This window comes from Muntiacus reevesi, chromosome 5, assembly GCF_963930625.1.
Source record: "Muntiacus reevesi chromosome 5, mMunRee1.1, whole genome shotgun sequence".
Lineage (NCBI taxonomy): Eukaryota > Metazoa > Chordata > Mammalia > Artiodactyla > Cervidae > Muntiacus > Muntiacus reevesi.
Genome location: NC_089253.1, coordinates 43,036,321 through 43,053,862, shown reverse-complemented (window position 1 = coordinate 43,053,862; position 17,542 = coordinate 43,036,321). Strand labels below are relative to the sequence as shown.

Here is a 17,542-nt window from a genome sequence, read left to right as displayed (position 1 = left end):
CCACGGATCTGTGGTCCTGTCATGACCCTTCCCATCCCTGAACTGGGATTCGTCTGGGCACCACCTCTGCCCCGGAAGCCAAGGAAGAGCCAGGTCGGTGCCATGATTTGATACTTTTAATTCTCCAAGGGCACGGCTCAACTGCAGGAGGCCAGGCAGGCGGCCCCTTGACCGGCAGCCACAGCCTGCAGCCCCTGGTGGTCATGATTCCGGGTCACGGCCACCCCAACCGAGACCCACTCACACCAGTCACTCCTGCACCCTGAGGCACGGCTCCTGGTCTCTGGAACTGGCCCAGGGTCCCGCCTCCCGCATCCCCACCCATTCTCTTAGCGCCCAGGGCGCCCGCGGCCCCTCCTGGACTTCTTGGTCCCTGAGGGGGGTCGGATGGGGAGGGGGGCGGTGCTCGGGGGCGGTGGCGGCGGTGGTGGAGGCAGCAGGGGAGGCAGTGGGGGCTCCACGAGCTCCTGTGGGCCAGGGCTGGGCTGGAACCCCTCGAAGGGCGAGAACTTCAGGGGGCTGCAGGGGAAATCGAGGCCAAATCAGTGTCTTCTGGCCTGGGGCCAGGAGAGGCGACTCTCCCCCCTTGCTCCCCCGCCTGGAGCTCAGGCTGTGTGGTCACGTGCCCACCCACAGGAGTCCCCACAGTAGACGGGCAAGCGGAGGCTGAGGCTGGTCACGAGATGGCCAGGGCGGCCCTGGGGTTGGCGGCACAGCCACGGCTGGAGCCAGCCGCGCCCCCACGGTACCTGATGGGGGTCCGGGGGCTGCTGTTGAGGCGCCTGGGGGAGCGCAGCTTGGGCTGGAAGGAGAAGCCCTCCTTGATGCTGTCCAGGACCGAGGGCGCCACGTACGTGAAGCCCTGGGGCAGAGGCCAGGCCGGGCGATGCCCAGGGTCAGTGGCTCCCTGGCCCCGGCCCGGCCTGGCCCCCAGCCCTCAGGCCCCCGACCTCACCAGGAAGGCCTGGTTGGCGCTCTCACTCAGCGTCGTGTCGTCTGGACTGTCCACCGGCGTCTGCCTCGTGAAGTGGGAGTCAAACTGGCTCACGTCCTCCTCCGACTGCTGTGGGTGCCCGGGAGGGAGGGTCAGGGGCATCCAGGAAAGGGGCCCCCACCCACCCCTAGGCCAGCGGGGCCTCCACTCACCAGGGAAGGCCGGAAAGGGGGGTCCACACGGCGGGCCAGGAGGTCATCCCAATTAACGTGCCGGAAGAAGGGGTGCCTCTGTGAGCAGAGCACCCAGGAACATGCCAACATTTCAAACCCTGGCTCCCTCAGAAACACCCTCTGCCCTGAGGCCCCGCCCACTGCATCCAGGCACCCCGGGAGGTCGGCCATGCCCCCTCACGATGGTTTCACCTGCACATCAGCAGCATCCCCAGGGCCCCCTCCAATCCGCTGGTTAGGATTCCGCTTCAGAAACTGCAGGACAAAGGCAGAGGGTCAGGGCAGAGAAGCCTGACGGGCTACAGTCCATGGGGTTGCAAAGAGTCAGACATGACCAAAGCAACTTAGCACGCACGCGCAGAGACTTGTCCAGGGTTGGCAGCTGGTCTGTATGACAGCTGACGTCTCGGACCCCATAGCAAGTGCTCTCTTTCCAAACGTACAGTGTCTGGTGTGTGTGTGTCAGCGGGGTGGGGGGTCCAGCAACCCCGACCCAGGGAGGGTCAGGCACGCACGCAGGGCCTGGGAGAGAAGATGGGGCAGGACCGAGGGTAGGGGGGACCCCACCTTTTTGACAAGATCCCGGGCGTCCGGGGTGAGGTAGGGGGGCAGCTCCAGCTTCCCTCTGATGATCTTGTCCATGGTTTTCTTCCGATTCTCTGCAGTGAAGGGCGGCTGGAGAAGGCAGAGGGTGAGAGGCGCCTTGCAGGCCTCCCATGGGCCGCCCCTGCCCCGGAAGGGGCCCCTCCTCCCGCCCCAACGCCCACCCTCCCGAGGAGGCTGGACTTGCCGATCCAGTGAGCATGTCGTGCATCAGGGCCCCCAAGCTCCACCAGTCCACCGCCCGGCTGTGGCCGCTGCGCACCAGAATCTCGGGGGCCCTGGGGGCCAGGTGGAACCGCCAGTCAGACCAAGCCCTGCCTGGCTGCGCTGCCGCCCCGGGCCCCACCGGAGGCCACTCACATGTACTCGATGGTGCCGCAGAAGGTGTGGGTCACGGTGCCCTCGTGGATCGACTCCTTGCAGAGGCCAAAGTCCGTGAGTTTGATGTGGCCTGAGGGAAAATGTTAGAGGGTCAGGGTCCAGCCCCGCTGCCCTCCATGGGGCTCAACCCTCCCTACATCTGCGCACCCTGGCTGTTGAGCATGATGTTTTCAGGTTTGAGGTCCCGGTAGATGATGCCTTGGGAGTGGAGATGGCCCAGGGCCAGTGTGATCTCTGACAGGTAGAAACTGCAGGGACAGGACAGAGTGAAGGCCAGGGTGGGGCTGGAGCCAGGCCCAGGCCCTGGACCCCCTCAGGAGAGAGGCAAGAGGTAACACCCACCAGGCCGTGTCTTCTAGGAAGATGCCTTCTCGCTCCAGGTGCGTGAAAAGCTCACCGCCTGTGACACAAACACGTTAGCAGCTGCGTGCCGGGACCAAGCTCCTCTGCTCGCCGAGTGTCGGTTTGTTCTCGGGGAGAGTGGGGCTCGGAATTCCTGCCCTACCTGCCTCCCAGAGCTGCCGTGGGGATTCAATTCAATTCAGCAAACATCTACCGACGCCTACTCGGTGCCCGGCCCTGTGTGGGGTGAAGCTGGGGACAGAGATGAAGAGACCCAGCCACAGCCCTCAGGGCGCTCAGTCTAATGGGGAGACGGACACACATGGACGCTCGGATACGCCAACCCGAGGCTACAGCTCCGAGAGCCTAACCCCAAAACCCTCACCGAGGGGGCAGGCGGACACAATCCAGCCCCACGTGAGCGGACAGAGAAAGTCCATGGCAGCGGTGAGACTTAAGGGCATGCAGAGATGGCATGCAGGGAATGAAGCCCCCGGGGTTCATGGGTACAGCTGGGGCCAGCAGGAAGAACAGGCTCCAATCACTTTCCGGCAAGCAGGAGACACTGGGCCCAAGGAGGCCATCCAGGCAGGTACGGGGAGGCACAGAGCTCTGGGCAGGAGGGTGGGGACAATCCTGTGCTCTGAGATGGCAACCCTGGGATTCGTGGAGAAGACACTAGGAAGGGAGTGAGCTGGAGCCTTGGAGGCCAATTAAGAAAGCACTGGGATTCCTCCCCTCCCCCCGAGAGAGCAGAGAGGATGGACCCTGAGAGAATAAGCCACCTGCACCGGGGTCTAACTGGATGCAGGGCACGCAGGAGAGAGGACCAGGACATGACGGAGTCGCAGTGGAAATGGACAGAACAACCCTCTGGACATCTCCACCAACTCCCACCATTCCCATTCGCCCCAACACAGGGGAGGAACACAAGAGGCTCTGGACAGACGTTTGCTGAATAAATGAATGTATGCATGCATGAATGGATGGATGGAGGGATGGATGAGGTGGGGGCCCCCCGCCATTCTGCTCCCCACATCTCTCCCAGTTCCCCGCCAGAGCTCCCTGCACTGGTTCTCTGGCCTTGCCCGCCCCCCGGCTGCATCCCCGTTCGTACCGCTGAGGCACTCAAGGATGAGGTAAAGTTTGCCGCCAGTCTGGAAGGCGTAGGCCAGTTCCACAATGAAGGGGTGCTTCACCGACTCCAGAATGTTCCGCTCAGCCCGCGTGTGTGCCGTGTCCTTGGCATTGCGCACAATTTTGGCCTGCAGAGGCAGGGATGGGTTAGAAGGTGGATGCCCAGAACTCCCTCAGCCGCCTCAGTCATGACCCTCCCTGGCCAGCCTCTATCACCCCGCTATATTTCTCCACAGTCTACTGCTATCAGCAACCATGCTTTCCAGGGACTGGTTTATCCTAGTAGCATGGCCATCTGATGTGAAGAACCAACTCATTGGAAAAGACCCTGATGCTGGGAAAGAATCAGGGCAAAAGGGGAAGGGGGGAGCAGAGGATGAGATAGTTAGATAGCATTACTGACTCAATGGACAAGAGTTTGAGCAGCCTCCGGGAGATAGTGGAAGACAGAGGAGCCTGGCATGCTGCAGTCCATGGAGTCACAAAGAGTCAGACATGACTTCAGTTCAGTTCAGTCACTCAGTCATGTCCGTCTCTTTGCAACCGCATGAACTACAGCAAGCCAAGCTTCCCTGTCCATCATCAACTCCTGGAGCTTGCTCAAACTCATGTTCATCGAGTCGGTGATGCCATCCAACCGTCTCATCCTCTGTTGTCTCCTTCTCCTCCTGCCTTCAATCTTTCCCAGCATCAGTGTCTTTTCCAGTGGGTCAGTTCTTCCAAGAAGCAGAACCCATACGGACATGACTTAGCGACTGAACAACATGGTGTTTCTCAGCCTCTGCACTCATGATGTTTGGGGCAGACGATTCTTTGTGGTGGGGGACTATCTTTGCACTGCAGGATCTTTAGTAGAATCCCTGGCCTCAACCCACTGGGTACCAGTAGCATCCCCCCTCTAGTCATGACTCAAAAATGTACACAGACATTGCTAAATGTCCCCTGGGAGGTCATAGGGTCCACAGTTGAGAAGTGCAGCAAAACAACATAATCGAAATTGACGATAAACAAGCAAATGTTCAAGACAGTGACCATCTCCTCTCCCACAATCACTGCTGTCCCCAAAAAGCCCAACGGAGTGCACTGGGAATGGCAGTCACTCAGTGATGAGCTGTAGGCAAAATGAATGACTCACCTTCCTCAGGACTTTCATGGCATATATTTTGCCCAGATTGCTGCCCTGTACCTTTCGCACCTGGAACACCTGTAGGGCAGGGGAGACAGGATCAACCTCCCTCTCCATACCTATCTTCGAAAAGCTCCACCCTGAAGCTCTGGTCCTGGGACCAAGAAAGCCTAGGCCCACCCAGGGGTGGGACAGTAAAGATTTCAAGGCCAATTCTGAGAGGATTTGCTCTTCCTTCCTTCCCTCTGAGTTCAATCAGAGGCTGATTTACAAGTCTAATTTTATTTTATTTTTTTAATTTTTTGGCAGCTCCACAGGTGGGATCTTAGTTCCCAGGCCAGGGAAAGAACCTGCACCCCTGTACTGGAAGTGCAGAGTCTTAACCACTGGACCACCAGGGTAGTCCCTACAAGTCTAATTAGTTCTGAGACCCTTTGGTGCAGCAAAACTGAGGCTATGAGGCCAGTCACGAAGGAGGAGAGCCAGTACCTTGCCATAGTTCCCCTTGCCCAGCACACGCAGCAGCTCAAAGCAGTGGGGACCGATGCGCTCAGGGCCCGGGTTCACACTGCTCTCAGTCAGCTCCACCTCCTCATAGTGTCCCACAGGCCTGCAGACACAGGAGGTTAACGGGGGCAATGCGCTCCTGCGGTCCTCAGGTCCCCTTCCCCAGCCCACTCCCTCCTCCCCCAACACGACCCTCACTCACTCCAGGCCAGCCGCCCTCAACTCCGCGAGGGGACACGCGTCCTGTGAGAAACCGAGGGGGTAAGAGCCAAGGGAGGTGCCAGGCTCCCTCTCCCCAAAGCTGGACTGCTTAGCCCAGAAGAGAGGGTCAGGACAGGGAGACGCAGGGGAAGGGCCGGGAGCGTGCGGGATAGATCGGGGTGTGGGGAGGGTCAGATCTCAACAGTGGCTGGGGTCTGAGACGAACCAGCGTCTGCGGGAGCCGAGCCCACTCTGCTACGGGGTGCCCGGGCGATCCCACCGCCTGGATGACGGGATCGAGCCGGGACCAAACGGCGCCCGGCCGGACCACTCACCGCGGGGCTGAGCTCTGGCTCGCCCTCGCCTTCGCTGCCTTCCTCTGTCTCCAGGTCCAGGTCAAACACCGCCGCCATCGCTGCGCCGGCCCAGCGGGCCCACCGGCGCGCACCCAGCTGCGCTCTGACTGACAGGCCGGGAGCCTGGGGCCTTACGTCATCATTCCGCGACAGCCTCGCGCACCTATGACGCAAGAGACTGCCCCGCCCCCGAGTCTGCGGCGGGAAAAGATGGCGTCTGCCGTAAGGCATCTCGGGAGTGTTAGTTCCAGAGTGCTGAGATGCGGAATCCAGCCGGACCCAGGTTTCGGCCGGCCACTCCGTCTTCCCAACACAGCTCCTCGGGGGCGGCACCGGACGAGAGCCTCCTGGGAGGCGACTATTTTGGTTCTGGGGCGAGTTTGGGCGTGGATAGTCGGAAGTGCATGCAGGTTTGAGCGTAAACACAATTCCCAGCCCCGGTGGAGCCCTGCGCTGCCGGGCTGTCTGGGTGGCGGTGAGAGGCAGGTCCAGTATTTCTGTTCGACCCTGAAAGGGAGCTGGCGGCTGCATCACGGCTTCGCTAATGTGCTCCTCGGCTGGAGAACTTGAAAGTCAGAGCATTTACTGCTCCGTACTCAGCTCACTGCTGGGCTTTGTTGCCAGTGAAAGTGATACTGGAGTGGGTTGCCATGCCCTCCCCTAGGGGATCTTCCCGACCGAGGTATTGAACCTGAGTACTTCCTGGTGGCCCAGACGGTAAACCGTCTGCCTGCAATGCTGGAGACCCGGGTTCAATCCCTGGCTCGGGAAGATTCCCTGGAGAAAGAAATGGCAACCCATTCCAGTACTCTTGCCTGGAAAATTGCCATGGACTGAGGAGTCTGGTAGGCTAGAGCCCATGGGGTCGCAAAGAGTCGGACACGACTGAGCGAGTTCGCTTTCACTTTCTCCCACACTCAAGGGAGATTCTTTACTGTCTGAGCCACAGATTCCTCCCCAGATGGGTTCCTTCGAGTCTCATCAAACCACCCATAAATACAGGCTTGGGCTGTGCGTCAGGCACAAGAACTTGTATTTGGCAACACTACAATAATGAACATGCCAAACCTGGTCTGTCAGTTTAGATGTGGGCACGGATTCTTGTTGGATGGGATTCTGGGGGTGTGAATTGGGCCAGATCAGACCTTGAATGATTTCCGACAGTTTGGAAATTGTCTGGATGTGCATTCCAGTTGGACCGTGGAGGCTAGATATGAATTCAAATGGACAGAATTCAGTCTCCAGCCTGGAGAAGGGTTATCTGGTTGGGGTTGGCCCTTGCTGTAATTCCACCTTCAGGAAACCCTCAGGATTGGGTCCTGGTGTGGGTGCCCCTGGCATGCCCCTTTCCAGTGGTGAACTGAGAGGCCTGGCAGTGTAGCAGTTTATCCTTCCCTGGTGGCTCAGACGGTAAAGAATCTGCCTGCAAAGCAGGAGACCCAGGTTCAATCCTCTGGGTTGGAAAGATCCCCTGGAGAAGGAAATGGCAACCCACTCCAGTATTCTTGCCTGGAGAATCCCATGGACAGAGGAGCCTCGCCAGCTACTGAGCGACTAGCACTTTGACTTTTTAGATGCTACAGCTAGCCCTTAACTACCTCTCCTTCCCCCTTCCATGTCCCCTGTCTACCCAGGCTTGAGAAGTGTTGTCCAAGTGGCAAGAACCTGGCCCAAACTCTGCTCATGTCACTAGTCCATAAGCCTTTATTTGGAGAGGGATGCTTGTGGAGCTGTCCACAGCTCCTGTGCTGCACGGAGAAAGAGTTCTTAGAGCAGCCTCCCCTGAATGAGGACAGGAGTGTAGTCTTCTCTGCCAATGCAGGTTAGGTGTGCCTGAGGCCAAAGCACCAGAGCTTGGCGGGTAAGGTGCACACTGCATGGGAGGGGTGTTCGCCTGTCTCAGGACCACATATGAATGAGGGCAAGGAGGTGGGCGGGGCCAAGAAGCTGAGTGGGCGGGTACAGCTTAATAAAAGCAGAAATCTGGATGGTGCATCTTCTCCTCCTCCCTTCAGTCACAGTGGCACTGAAGCAGTGGCTTTTCCTCTCTGAGCCTGTTTCCTCGTCTGTAAAATGGGGCAATAGTGTCTGCCTGGAGGGGAGATGGTTACTGCTGACCCCAGGTCACCTGCTTCTACTGCTCAGGCCGAATAAGGCAGACGGGGCACTGCCAAAAGTTGTCAGCAGGCTCTAGAACTATCTAGAATTTGTTAAATGAGGGGGTGAGAGTAGGAGGATGAGGGGTTTAGTCTCAGGTTTTCTCGGGATTTGTTCAAGGCAAGGGGCCAGCTGGGCTGTCTTCTGTAGGCAGCAGGAAGAGAAACAGATCTGGAGGGGTGGGGAGGATGGGCTGAGTTTGGGCCTACTCCCACCAACCTGGGGGCAGGGTGTGTGTCTCTGTGTGTGCGGGTGCGGCTTCTCCATGGCTAGCGTCCTGGGCAGCCGTGGGGCTGGACGGAGGCCCGCGGCGGCTCACCAGATCTTTTCTTTTGTGGCCCTCAAGTCCAGGAGGCCTTGGTGTCCAAAGAGCCCTGGGCTCTGGAAAGACCTGGGGCCTTGGAGTGGACCAGCCCAGGGCGGGGCGGGGCCGCGGGAAGAGAAGCAGGGAGGGCTCCAGGGAGCAGAGGGTACCACAGCGCCCCCCTCCAGCACTTTGCCCCTGTCCTCTGGCCCCAGCGCTATTTGAAGTGGGACAAGAAGTAGGCCACGGGGTAGTGGGGCCCATCGATGCCCAGGCCCTGGCAGAGGCCCAGCAGGCGGTGACGGGCCTCGGCCGGGCTGGGCCCAGCACAGGCCACACTGCAATAGGGCTCCTCATATTCGCCAGGCACCAGGGCCTCCTCCAGCAGATTGAGGCGCAGCAGGCCCTGGTCGTGAAGAGCCTGCAGGGTCTCGGGGCTGGCGGTGGAACTCAGCGCCCGCAGGTGCTGGGACACCAGGCACATGACACCCACTAGGTGGCCCCGGGCGCGGGGGTGGGCGGGCAGGGCAGGTCGCAGGCCACAGGCCACCATAGCCGCAGCCAGCAGCAGATCCACACCGTAAAGCTCCAGGATCCAGTCTCTCAGGTAGAAGCCGCCCATGCGGGGGTTGATCTCAATGAGACGTGGCCCAGCCCCGGTCAGCTTGAGCTCCACGTTGAAGACCCCATCCAGCAGCCCGCAACCCAGGCAACAGCGGAAGGCGGCCTGCACCAGCTGTGCCTCCTGCTCTGGGGCCAGCCCAGTGGGCATGCAGGCTGCGGTCTCAGTGAAGCCAGGCAGCCGCGTGGGGCCGTTGTCAGAGACGAAGGCAGCCAGCAGCCGCCCGCCGAACAACACCAGATCCACATCATGTTCCGTGCCCTCGATGAACTCCATCAGCAGCATGGCATTGCCCCAGCCCAACCCAATGCCCGGGTGGTCAGCCTCGCCCTGCAGGTCTCGGGCGATCCGGGAAAAGTGCTCGCGGCACTGCGAGGCATCCTTCACCAGCCGCACACCCACCGCGCCAGCCCCGAACTCCAGCTTCATGACGCCTGGCAGGGGCACCTGGCGGACAGCCCTGTCCACATCGGCCTCACTCTCCAGTGGACAGCAGGGGACAGCATAGAGGGAGGGCGCGGGCCAGGGTGGGCCACGGCGGCACAACAGGTGCAGCTGGGTGCGGCTCTTCTGCTTGGCCAGGCGCATGGCAGCCGGCGGGTTGCAGGGCAGGCCCAGCTCCTGGCAGAGCAAGGCTGTGAGCACCAGGCAGTCATCCCAGTAGGAAAAGCAGCCATCGACTTGCAGGCCGCGTGCCCGCACCAGCTCCGCCAGCACCCGGGCGTTCTCTTCATCCCGCCGGTGATCCGTGACGTCGAAGTGGATGAAGGTCTGCACCAGCTGGGACGCAAAGTGGTTGGGGTCGGACTCCACCAGGTGTATCTGCAGAAACCACAGAACAGTGACATGCCAAGATCAGCTCGTGTGAGGCATTGGGCAGTGGGATGGGGCCTGGAATATGGTCCTAGCCCTCGGGGGAGAAGGGCTCACCAGTGCTAGGCGCTCAAAGTGTGTTTGATGAAGACTGAGTGAAAAGTACAGAGGTGAGACACCTAATCCAGCCTAGAGGGGACGGAAGGCAACCTAGAGGAGGCAGTGCTTAAACTGGGAGCTCAGTAAGATTTGCTGTGTGCTTAGTCGCTCAGTCGTGTCTGACTCTGTGCGACTCCATGAACTGTAGCCTGCCAGGCTCCTCTGCCCATGGAATTCTCCAGGCAAGAATATTGGAGTGGGTTGCCATACCCTTCTCCAGGGGATCTTCCCAACCCAGGGATCGAATCCAGGCCTCCAGGATTGCAGATGGATTCTTTTCCGTCTGAGCCACCAGGGGATAAGATTTAGCCCGAGGAAAGACAGTTGCAGGAGGGAGGGAGGTGGGGGGAGTGATCTAGGTGAGAGACGGTGTCAAAAAGGGTTGGTCAACTCCCACTGGCAGGCACAGTCTGGCCTGGGTTTGTAGGGAAACCAACAGGGTTAGGGCTTGGGACTGGTGGCCCAGTGGCCCGAGGGGGTGCTTTTTACTCCCAGAGGGAACAAAATTCAGCGAGGGGCCAAAAAAAAGTTGAGACTTCTAACCTGGGCGGGGCAACAGGCCCCGCCCCTGTGCTGATGCTCTGTGCTAAGTGGGTTCAGTCGTGTCCGACTCTCCGCGACCCTATGGACCGTAGCCTGCCAGGCACCCTGTCCATGAGGACTGTCCAGGCAAGAACACTGGAGTGGAGCACTCCAGTGCCCTCCTCCAGGGGATTTTCCCCACCCAGGGATCGGAACCCTAGTCTCAACATCTGTTGCACCGGCAGGCGAGTTCTTTAAGCACTAGCTCCGCCTGGGAAGCCCCAAGCTGGACCGCCCCGCATAGGCCCCGCCCCGAGGCCAACACCGCCCGGGCCCCGCCTCCGCCACGCCCACCGGGACTCAAAGCCCCGCCCACCTTGAGCCCGTAGTCGCGCGCCGCCTCCCACACGAACTTCTTGCTGAAGCCGCCCGCGCCGAGCAGCAGCAGCTGCTTTCCCTCCATGAGGCAGCGCGCCGAACGTCGCAGCATCGTCTCCACCAGCGGCGCGGCCGCCGCCTCCTCGGCCGCCAGGCCCAGGTGCTGCGCTGCCCATAGCCCCTCTAGCGCGCCACATGCTTCCAGACACAGGCCTCCGTTCACCTCCAGGGCCACGGGGGTCAGCGCACGACCAGCCACCGTCAAGGCGAAGTCCACCCCTGGGCCGGGCAGGGGTCGCGCGGGCTCAGTGCAGGCCGCCTTCGGGCCTCCGGGGGGATCCGCCCCCCACCTCCGCCGGTCCTCATCCCCGGAGGCCCCGCACTCACCGAGGAAGTCAATGCGGACCTGGCGTCCTCCGCGCTGCTCAGCGCTCAGGCCGGCCTCAAGGGTCAGCACGGCGGCTAGCGCCGCTTCGGCCGCCGCCTTGACGCGCTGCCGCACGGTTGCCACCTGAGAAGCCTCCGCCAGGCCGCACTGGGCCAGCGCCGCCTCCAGCGTCCGGGGCAAGGAGCTCTGATGTCGCAGAGGCCGGTCCCCACGGCCCACGCTGCATACCACCTGCGCAGGGAGGCGACTCAGGGCGCTGGTCCTTCCGGGGACCATCCCCCGCCCCCAGCACACCTCCCCCATGCCACGATCCCGGCCACACTCCTCCCTAGACATTCAACAAGTCCTGTCCTCCAGTGTGACTTAGACTGCACAAACCACCCTCCCTGTCACTGCTCATCTGGTCCGCCTGCGGGATTCTCTCCAGGCGTCCAGGCCCAGCTGGGGGTCTCTATTCCCTAAGGGTGCCAAGTATGCTTGCTCCTAGGTCCTCAGCTCTGGCGCTGGTGAGGGGAGCGCTATGCCAGCCTGGTGGGCCCAACCCTAAAGCTCCCTGAGGGCAAGGCTGAATCTCTCCTTCTCAGTTTGGCCCAGAACTGTGTACCCAGGAGGATCCGTAAGCCTCCCTGAACTCCCCAGCTTGGAGACCCCTCCTAAGGGGTATCAGGGACCCTGGGTCAGTCTCTTCTGTGGGCAAGAGCTCCAGGGGAAGAGGATTCAGCCCTGGGCCCTGGTAGCCAGCATGGCATACCAGGTAAGACTCCTGATGTGGGAGGGGTGCCTAATGGGTGGAAGAGGAAAGAACCGCGTCAGACCAGGAGGCCTTCCAGAGGCAACCAAAGTCCTCACCCCGGAGATTTTGTCCTCCCTGCCCAGGGGTCCCCCAGAAACTCAGTGAAAGTAAACGGATGCGGCAGCAGGACCGTGACCTGAAACCGAGCCAGGCTCACCTTGCTCAGCAGGGGCCTGTCACCCTGTGTCCGACACACCACCGCACAGATCCGCAGGGCCAGGTCAGGGCCGGGGGGCGGGCTGCCTGGGGAGAGGCGGTGAGACCTGAGCACAGAGCAGCCAGGAGGCCGAGCCAAGCGCCACCCTGGGCTGGCCCAGGCGGCCCTCACCTGGGAAGGGGAGCTGGGCAGGTGGGCAGACAGCCTCCACCAGGACACTCTCCTCTTCTTCCAGTTTCTCCAGCAACGCCAGCACTGTGTCCACCACTGGGCCCTGCTCAGCTCGTGGATACAGACGCAAGGCCTGCCTCCCTCTCCAGCGCCAGCCACTGAGCTTCACGGCCACCTGCAACAGGGAGGGGAAGGCGGTGCCCTCACCACCCAGGTCTCTGCAGGGTGGGACACTCATACCATAGGAGCCAGTCAGGACACGGAGGTAAGAAAGCAGGTGGTTATCACAAAGATGGGGCAGTGGCGGGGGCTCAAAGCTGGGGACGGCTTCCTGGCAAGACCTGTAACCATCCAGGGGGTCCCCTCCCATTGGCATCTGCACAGGCTCAGGGGCAGCAGCCGGTTACCTGCAGGGCATCACCCAGGGCCTCGGAATGCAGAAAGGCCCCCACTTCCTCCTTCACCAGTGTCTCCTGGCCCTCTTTGCCATTCAGCTCCACCAGCCGTAGTCCCGGGCTGGCATCCCCTCCCCGCAGCAGTGCCGGTGGCTTGTAGGTGAAAGCCAGGGTAGCTGGCACGGCCACATCACCCTGCTGAGCCAGCAGCCGCCTCGTCAGCAGCCGGTCCTCTAGCAGCCGGGCCAGCTCGGCTGAGGCTCCGGTGGGGCAGGTCAGGTCGCGGGCGAGCTCGGCCGCCTCTCGACCCCAGCCAGGCCCCAGCCCCATGCCGGCCAGGAAGTAGGTGGCCCGACGAGGGGGGACAAAGTCATCCAGGAATGTCAGGCCCCCCGGGTGGAAGCTCACGGCCTTGGAGACCAGCAGGGCTGCCTCACCCGGCTGCCCCGGGTCTGGCACCTTTGTCAGCCAAGCGGGGGACAGGCAAAGGAGCATGTTTCCTGTGGGCAGAGAGAGGAGGCTTGCTGGCCAGGGAAGGCTTGATGCCCCCATGCCCTCCACCTCCCGCCTGGGCCCCTGGGTCATAGGGGGCAGCTGCTCCCAGAACCCACCCCCCCCACCCCGCCTCCGGAGCAAGGCAGCTGGTCCAGTGGAATGCAGGCTGTTGCCAGGGTCGGCGGGTATTTTGGGATGTGGCCGGGCCAGGGCAGGGCTGCCCTTTCCGTAGGAGGGGGTGGGGGAACTTGGGCATACACTCACCCGGGCTCTGGACCCCAGCCTCCAGCAGCACGGACAGGAAGGTGCTGGGGGACCCCAGAATGCACAAGGTCACCTCCGCCCCAGGGCAGCCTTGGGAAAGAAGAAAATGATGCCAAGCTCACCAGGGGCTCCCCTTGCTGTCTTTCTGCCTGCCCTTCCCTGCCCCCGTGGCCCTGGCCTCATACTTGGGCCCCCCAGGTCCTTCCCGGTTATTGGATGAGAACAGTAAAGGGGACAGAGGAGGCTGGAAAGGGAAGGGGAGGCTGCCTGCCCACCCCCGCTCAGTGACGTTGCCCCCTTCTCTCTGCAGCTGGTCCAGAAGACGCTGGAGGCTGGATGCCTGGAGATCTGGGTTCTAGCCTGAGCTCTGCCACTTTCTGTGTGGCCCTTGGTCCGCAGCAGGGTGAGGAGTCGCTGCACCCCAGTTTCCCCATCTGTTACTCTGAGACCAAGCCTGTGATGTTCACCTATTCTAGCTGTAAAGTCTCTGTCCACACAGGCTCTTCTGTGGCTGCCTGATACATAAAACAGATAAAGCTGGGGAGAAATCTTGGGTCCCAACTGCTAGCTGCCTCCACAGCAACTCCCGAGACACTTCTACAGAAGCGTTGGCCCCACTGGACATGGATTGCAAGTCCCAGGGCTGGATCTTATGGGGGTGGGAGGGAAGCCTTGATCTCTGACCTGACTGGTGCCAATTGCCCTTTGAAACGCCTGCCTGCCAGAGTTGGACTGACCTCACCTTCCTGGCTTCAGACCGAGTCCGAGCCTGGGGGGAAGGGGCTGACCTTGACAGAGGTGGAAAGCAGGCTGGGCTGAGGGTGCCCCCCGCCCCCCGGGGTGCCCCCCTCCCTGGAGCCCTCGGGCACCTGTGCGGGGCACCTGGCTGCGGTCCTGGGTCTCCGGGAGGCCCGCTTGCTGCAGACAGCTCTGCAGGAGGCTGTAGTAGTGCACAGTCCAGGCCTGGGCGTCCGCCCCCTCGGGGGAGCCCTTGCAGTCCAGGCCCACGTCGTGGCGCCAGGAGCCAGGGAAGCAGCCCGGGGGCGGCAGGCCAGAGCCCCCGCCCCAAGGGCCCTCCTCTTCCTCCAGGTCCTTGGAGCCCAGGGGGCAGTCCCACTCGGGACCCAGCGGATCCAGGGAGAGCTGAGGGGGGCAGAAGTGGTGGGTCTTGGGCAGGGTGGGCAAGGGCCACATTAAGTCACCCAAGGGTCTAAGCCCCCCCGTCTCCTAACCTTGGGCAGACCCAGGCCTGGGAACCAAAGAGGATGGGCTTGGATTGGAGGGTGAAGGCCTGTCAGCAGGAACATGCAGCTGGGAGCGCTTTGCAAACTGTACGTGCGGTGCCCCAAGGGGTGGGGGCAGAAAGCAATGTGCTTCTAGCAGGACCACTGCCCTGTCATCCCACACCCAGGTCTGCCCCAGCCTGGTTCACAGGGGCAGAGGTTTTTGCCTGTTTTGTTTATCAAGGTAGCCCTGGCACCTGAAACAGCCCTGGCACATTGTCATGCACCTCAGCATTTGATGACTGAAGAATAAATGAACGAATGAACCAAGCGGTCACTCTTGGGCTGTTTTCTTCTCTCTGGCCTCACTGACCCACAGGCCATCATGGAGTTCTGCCAAGACCTAAATATGTAGGTGAACCCGGCCCAGCGTCTTCCCCAAGTAGGCCCGAGGATCTGCTATGCGGCCAGTCTTGGGCCAGGCACCGGTAAGTAAAAAGCTGGTGTCCTTCTTTTCAGATGTTCTGAGTCATGGAAATGTGCTCTTTGCATGAAATCTTATACCCTGCCCCTCTGAGGCTGGCTGAGTCCTGACTCCTGCTCAGAGGCTCAGGGTGAACAGGTGGGGACACAGGTGGGCCTGTCCTCCAGGGGAAAGGCTGGGCCTCCCCGGACAAGTCATGAGGTTTCCTTGGGCCTTGGGGTTGCCTGGTGCCCTCCCTGCCCACCCCCGGGGCCCTGATATGGCTTGGACCCAGAGAATCCCCTCGGTCATCAGGAGACAACCTGTTGCAGGCAGCCGGAAGGGCAGAGTTCTGGGCCTCCAACCTGGACTTGAATCCCGGTTTCCTGGTGCCAAATTTCTGAGCCTTGGTGCCTCCTCTTAGAAGTTGCGTTCCCTGAGAGCCCACACTGGGTTCACTGCTATGTCCCCAAACTTAGAATGGGGCCGGGCACACGGCAATAATGAATGTGGCAGAATGAATGAATGCCAAAGGGCACGGAGAGTGCCCGCCTCCCGGGGCTGATGGGGAGAGACGGAGTGCCTGGCACCCCAGCAGCTGCTTGTCCCGTGGCGCATGGTGGGGAGTCGAGTGGTGTGCACGCAGCTGGTCTCGGGTCTGAGCTGCCTGCACAGGCCAGGCCAGGGCTAGGTTTTTAGTGCCCGCTGCTGCCCTCTGTGTCCTCCCCCTGGTTAGGGTCTCAGGCTTTGTGGGGAGGGAGGAGAGGAGACTCACCATCGTACAGGTGGAGAGGCTGAGACTGGTGGGAGAGGCTGAGGGAGAGAGACAAACGGGGAATCAGGGCAGCCAGGGTCTCTACCCCGCGGCGTCCAGCCCCTAAGACCCTGCGGGTGGAGAGGTGGCAGCCACCGTGCCTCTCCTGCCTGAACTCCGAGGTGTCCAAGGCTGCCCCACCCCCACTCCAAGGAAACAGAGGGATTTCTGACACCGGGACCCCAAGGGGGCGCACCCAGAGCTCACACATCCCGAGTTGCGCGCGGCAGCGCTGGGGGTCCTGGCACTCAGCCCTTCCAGCGGCGGGACGCACCGGGTCCCCCGTGTGTGCACGCGCTGCCTGGGAAAGGCGGGGTGGCGGGGTGCAGGTAGTGTCGCAGGTCCCCCCGGGGGTCGCGGGCGCTCAAGGTCCTGTCCCCGCGGCCCCTGCCCCCAGCCCCCTCCCTGGCTCTCCCCGGGGCGCGGGCAGCAGCCGGGGTACCTGGAGCGCAGTAGCAGCTCTGCGGGCCGTACGGACCCGGCGGGACTCGGCGGGACTCGGCGGCGGCAGAGCGCCCGGCCCCGGCGGCGCCGCTTTATATAGAAGCGACCGGGGCATGCCCAGTGCCGGGCGGGGGTGGCGCGGGGCGCAGGGGCCGGGCCCGCAGGCCTCCAGCCAGAGAACCCGCCCCACCCCTCCCGCCAAAACCTCCGCCAGCCATCCCAACCTGAGGCCACAGCGGGGCCGGGGTGGGCGCGGCCCGACCTGGTTAGAGGTAGGGCGGCCGGCGGGCCAGGGAAAGACAGGGGGACAGACAGGAGACATTTAGAGCCACAGTAAGTCGAAGAGAGGGCCAGGTTCTAACAGACGGCGAGCATCCCAGAGGGTCACAGACTTAGGGGCTACAGTAAAGACAAACAGAGGATGGAGGGGGATAAACAGAGAGACCCACAGTAGAAGAGCGATGCAGAGAGGATAGAGGGGGAGGGCGGGGAGGGAAGGGAAAGTTGGCAGAGACTGGTACCAGGGCTTGACCCTGGGGGTGGAGTGCCCAGGAGAGCTGGTGGGGCTCACAGTCTGATGCCTTGCCCTTGGATGGAGTCCTGAACTCCCCAAGCACCCCCACCACAGCTGTCTGCCAAGGAGCACCCTGCCCCATAGCAGATGGCATGCCTAGAAAGGCTCTCTTGAACAGGGGTCCCTGTACATCCCCAGGGTCCCTCCTTAACTCTCCCGGACCCCTCCAGAGTAGTGACCACTGGGTAAGATGGCCCCACGAGGGCAGTCGCAGTTCCCTGGGACACCCACTGCCCTAGGGGCGGCCAGGAGGGAAGGGGGTGGCCGGGCTGGGAGTTCCCGTGGGTCTGAGCACAGGAAAGGAAAGGGGGTGTCTACACGATCTGCCCTGCCTATCAGCACTCAGGTCCACTGGACACCCACAGTTACACCCACTATCTTCCCAAGGCACACATCCTTACGACACACCCATCCAAACAGCCACAGAAGCACACTGCAAGAGACCTGACTCACACTCACATGTTCCCCCCCCCCCCCCCAGAAAACACAGCCAGAGGCTCACACCCTCTCCTTAGGTGTGTCCCCCTAGGTGAGTTCCCCCCTGGATCCAGCTGCGGGACCTCGGCACCTCCCCTTTCATCTGCTC

General features: G+C 61.8%; 2 protein-coding genes and 1 long non-coding RNA gene across 4 annotated transcripts; 1 reads left to right on the top strand and 2 right to left on the bottom strand.

Annotated features, from left to right (window-relative positions):
• Positions 1-98: 98 nt before the first annotated feature.
• RPS6KB2 (ribosomal protein S6 kinase B2) lies at positions 99-5,961 on the bottom strand. Its single transcript, XM_065937894.1, has 15 exons — positions 5,800-5,961; positions 5,466-5,506; positions 5,246-5,366; positions 4,766-4,834; positions 3,611-3,758; positions 2,494-2,551; positions 2,299-2,399; positions 2,131-2,221; positions 1,958-2,048; positions 1,735-1,842; positions 1,360-1,422; positions 1,147-1,224; positions 956-1,063; positions 750-862; positions 99-519 (listed from the first exon to the last, which is right to left on the bottom strand). The coding sequence occupies exons 1-15, from the start codon at positions 5,875-5,877 to the stop codon at positions 330-332; spliced, it is 1,458 nt and encodes a 485-aa protein (XP_065793966.1). The 5' UTR covers positions 5,878-5,961; the 3' UTR covers positions 99-329.
• An 850-nt stretch (positions 5,962-6,811) lies between these two features.
• On the bottom strand, positions 6,812-16,439 carry CARNS1 (carnosine synthase 1). Of its 2 annotated transcripts, XM_065937890.1 has the most exons (10): positions 16,381-16,439; positions 15,900-15,937; positions 14,308-14,581; positions 13,439-13,528; positions 12,692-13,179; positions 12,285-12,459; positions 12,114-12,199; positions 11,163-11,394; positions 10,774-11,054; positions 6,812-9,725 (listed from the first exon to the last, which is right to left on the bottom strand). In XM_065937890.1, the coding sequence occupies exons 2-10, from the start codon at positions 15,900-15,902 to the stop codon at positions 8,499-8,501; spliced, it is 2,856 nt and encodes a 951-aa protein (XP_065793962.1). In that variant the 5' UTR covers positions 15,903-15,937; positions 16,381-16,439; the 3' UTR covers positions 6,812-8,498. The 2 variants fall into 2 exon arrangements, with proteins under 2 accessions (XP_065793962.1, XP_065793963.1); XM_065937891.1 differs by lacking the exon at positions 14,308-14,581 and having other exon boundaries at positions 16,381-16,438.
• On the top strand, positions 10,805-14,540 carry LOC136169797 (uncharacterized). The gene is made up of 3 exons (XR_010663438.1): positions 10,805-10,935; positions 12,349-12,549; positions 13,749-14,540. It is a non-coding gene; the product is annotated as an uncharacterized lncRNA (long non-coding RNA).
• Positions 16,440-17,542: the final 1,103 nt, after the last annotated feature.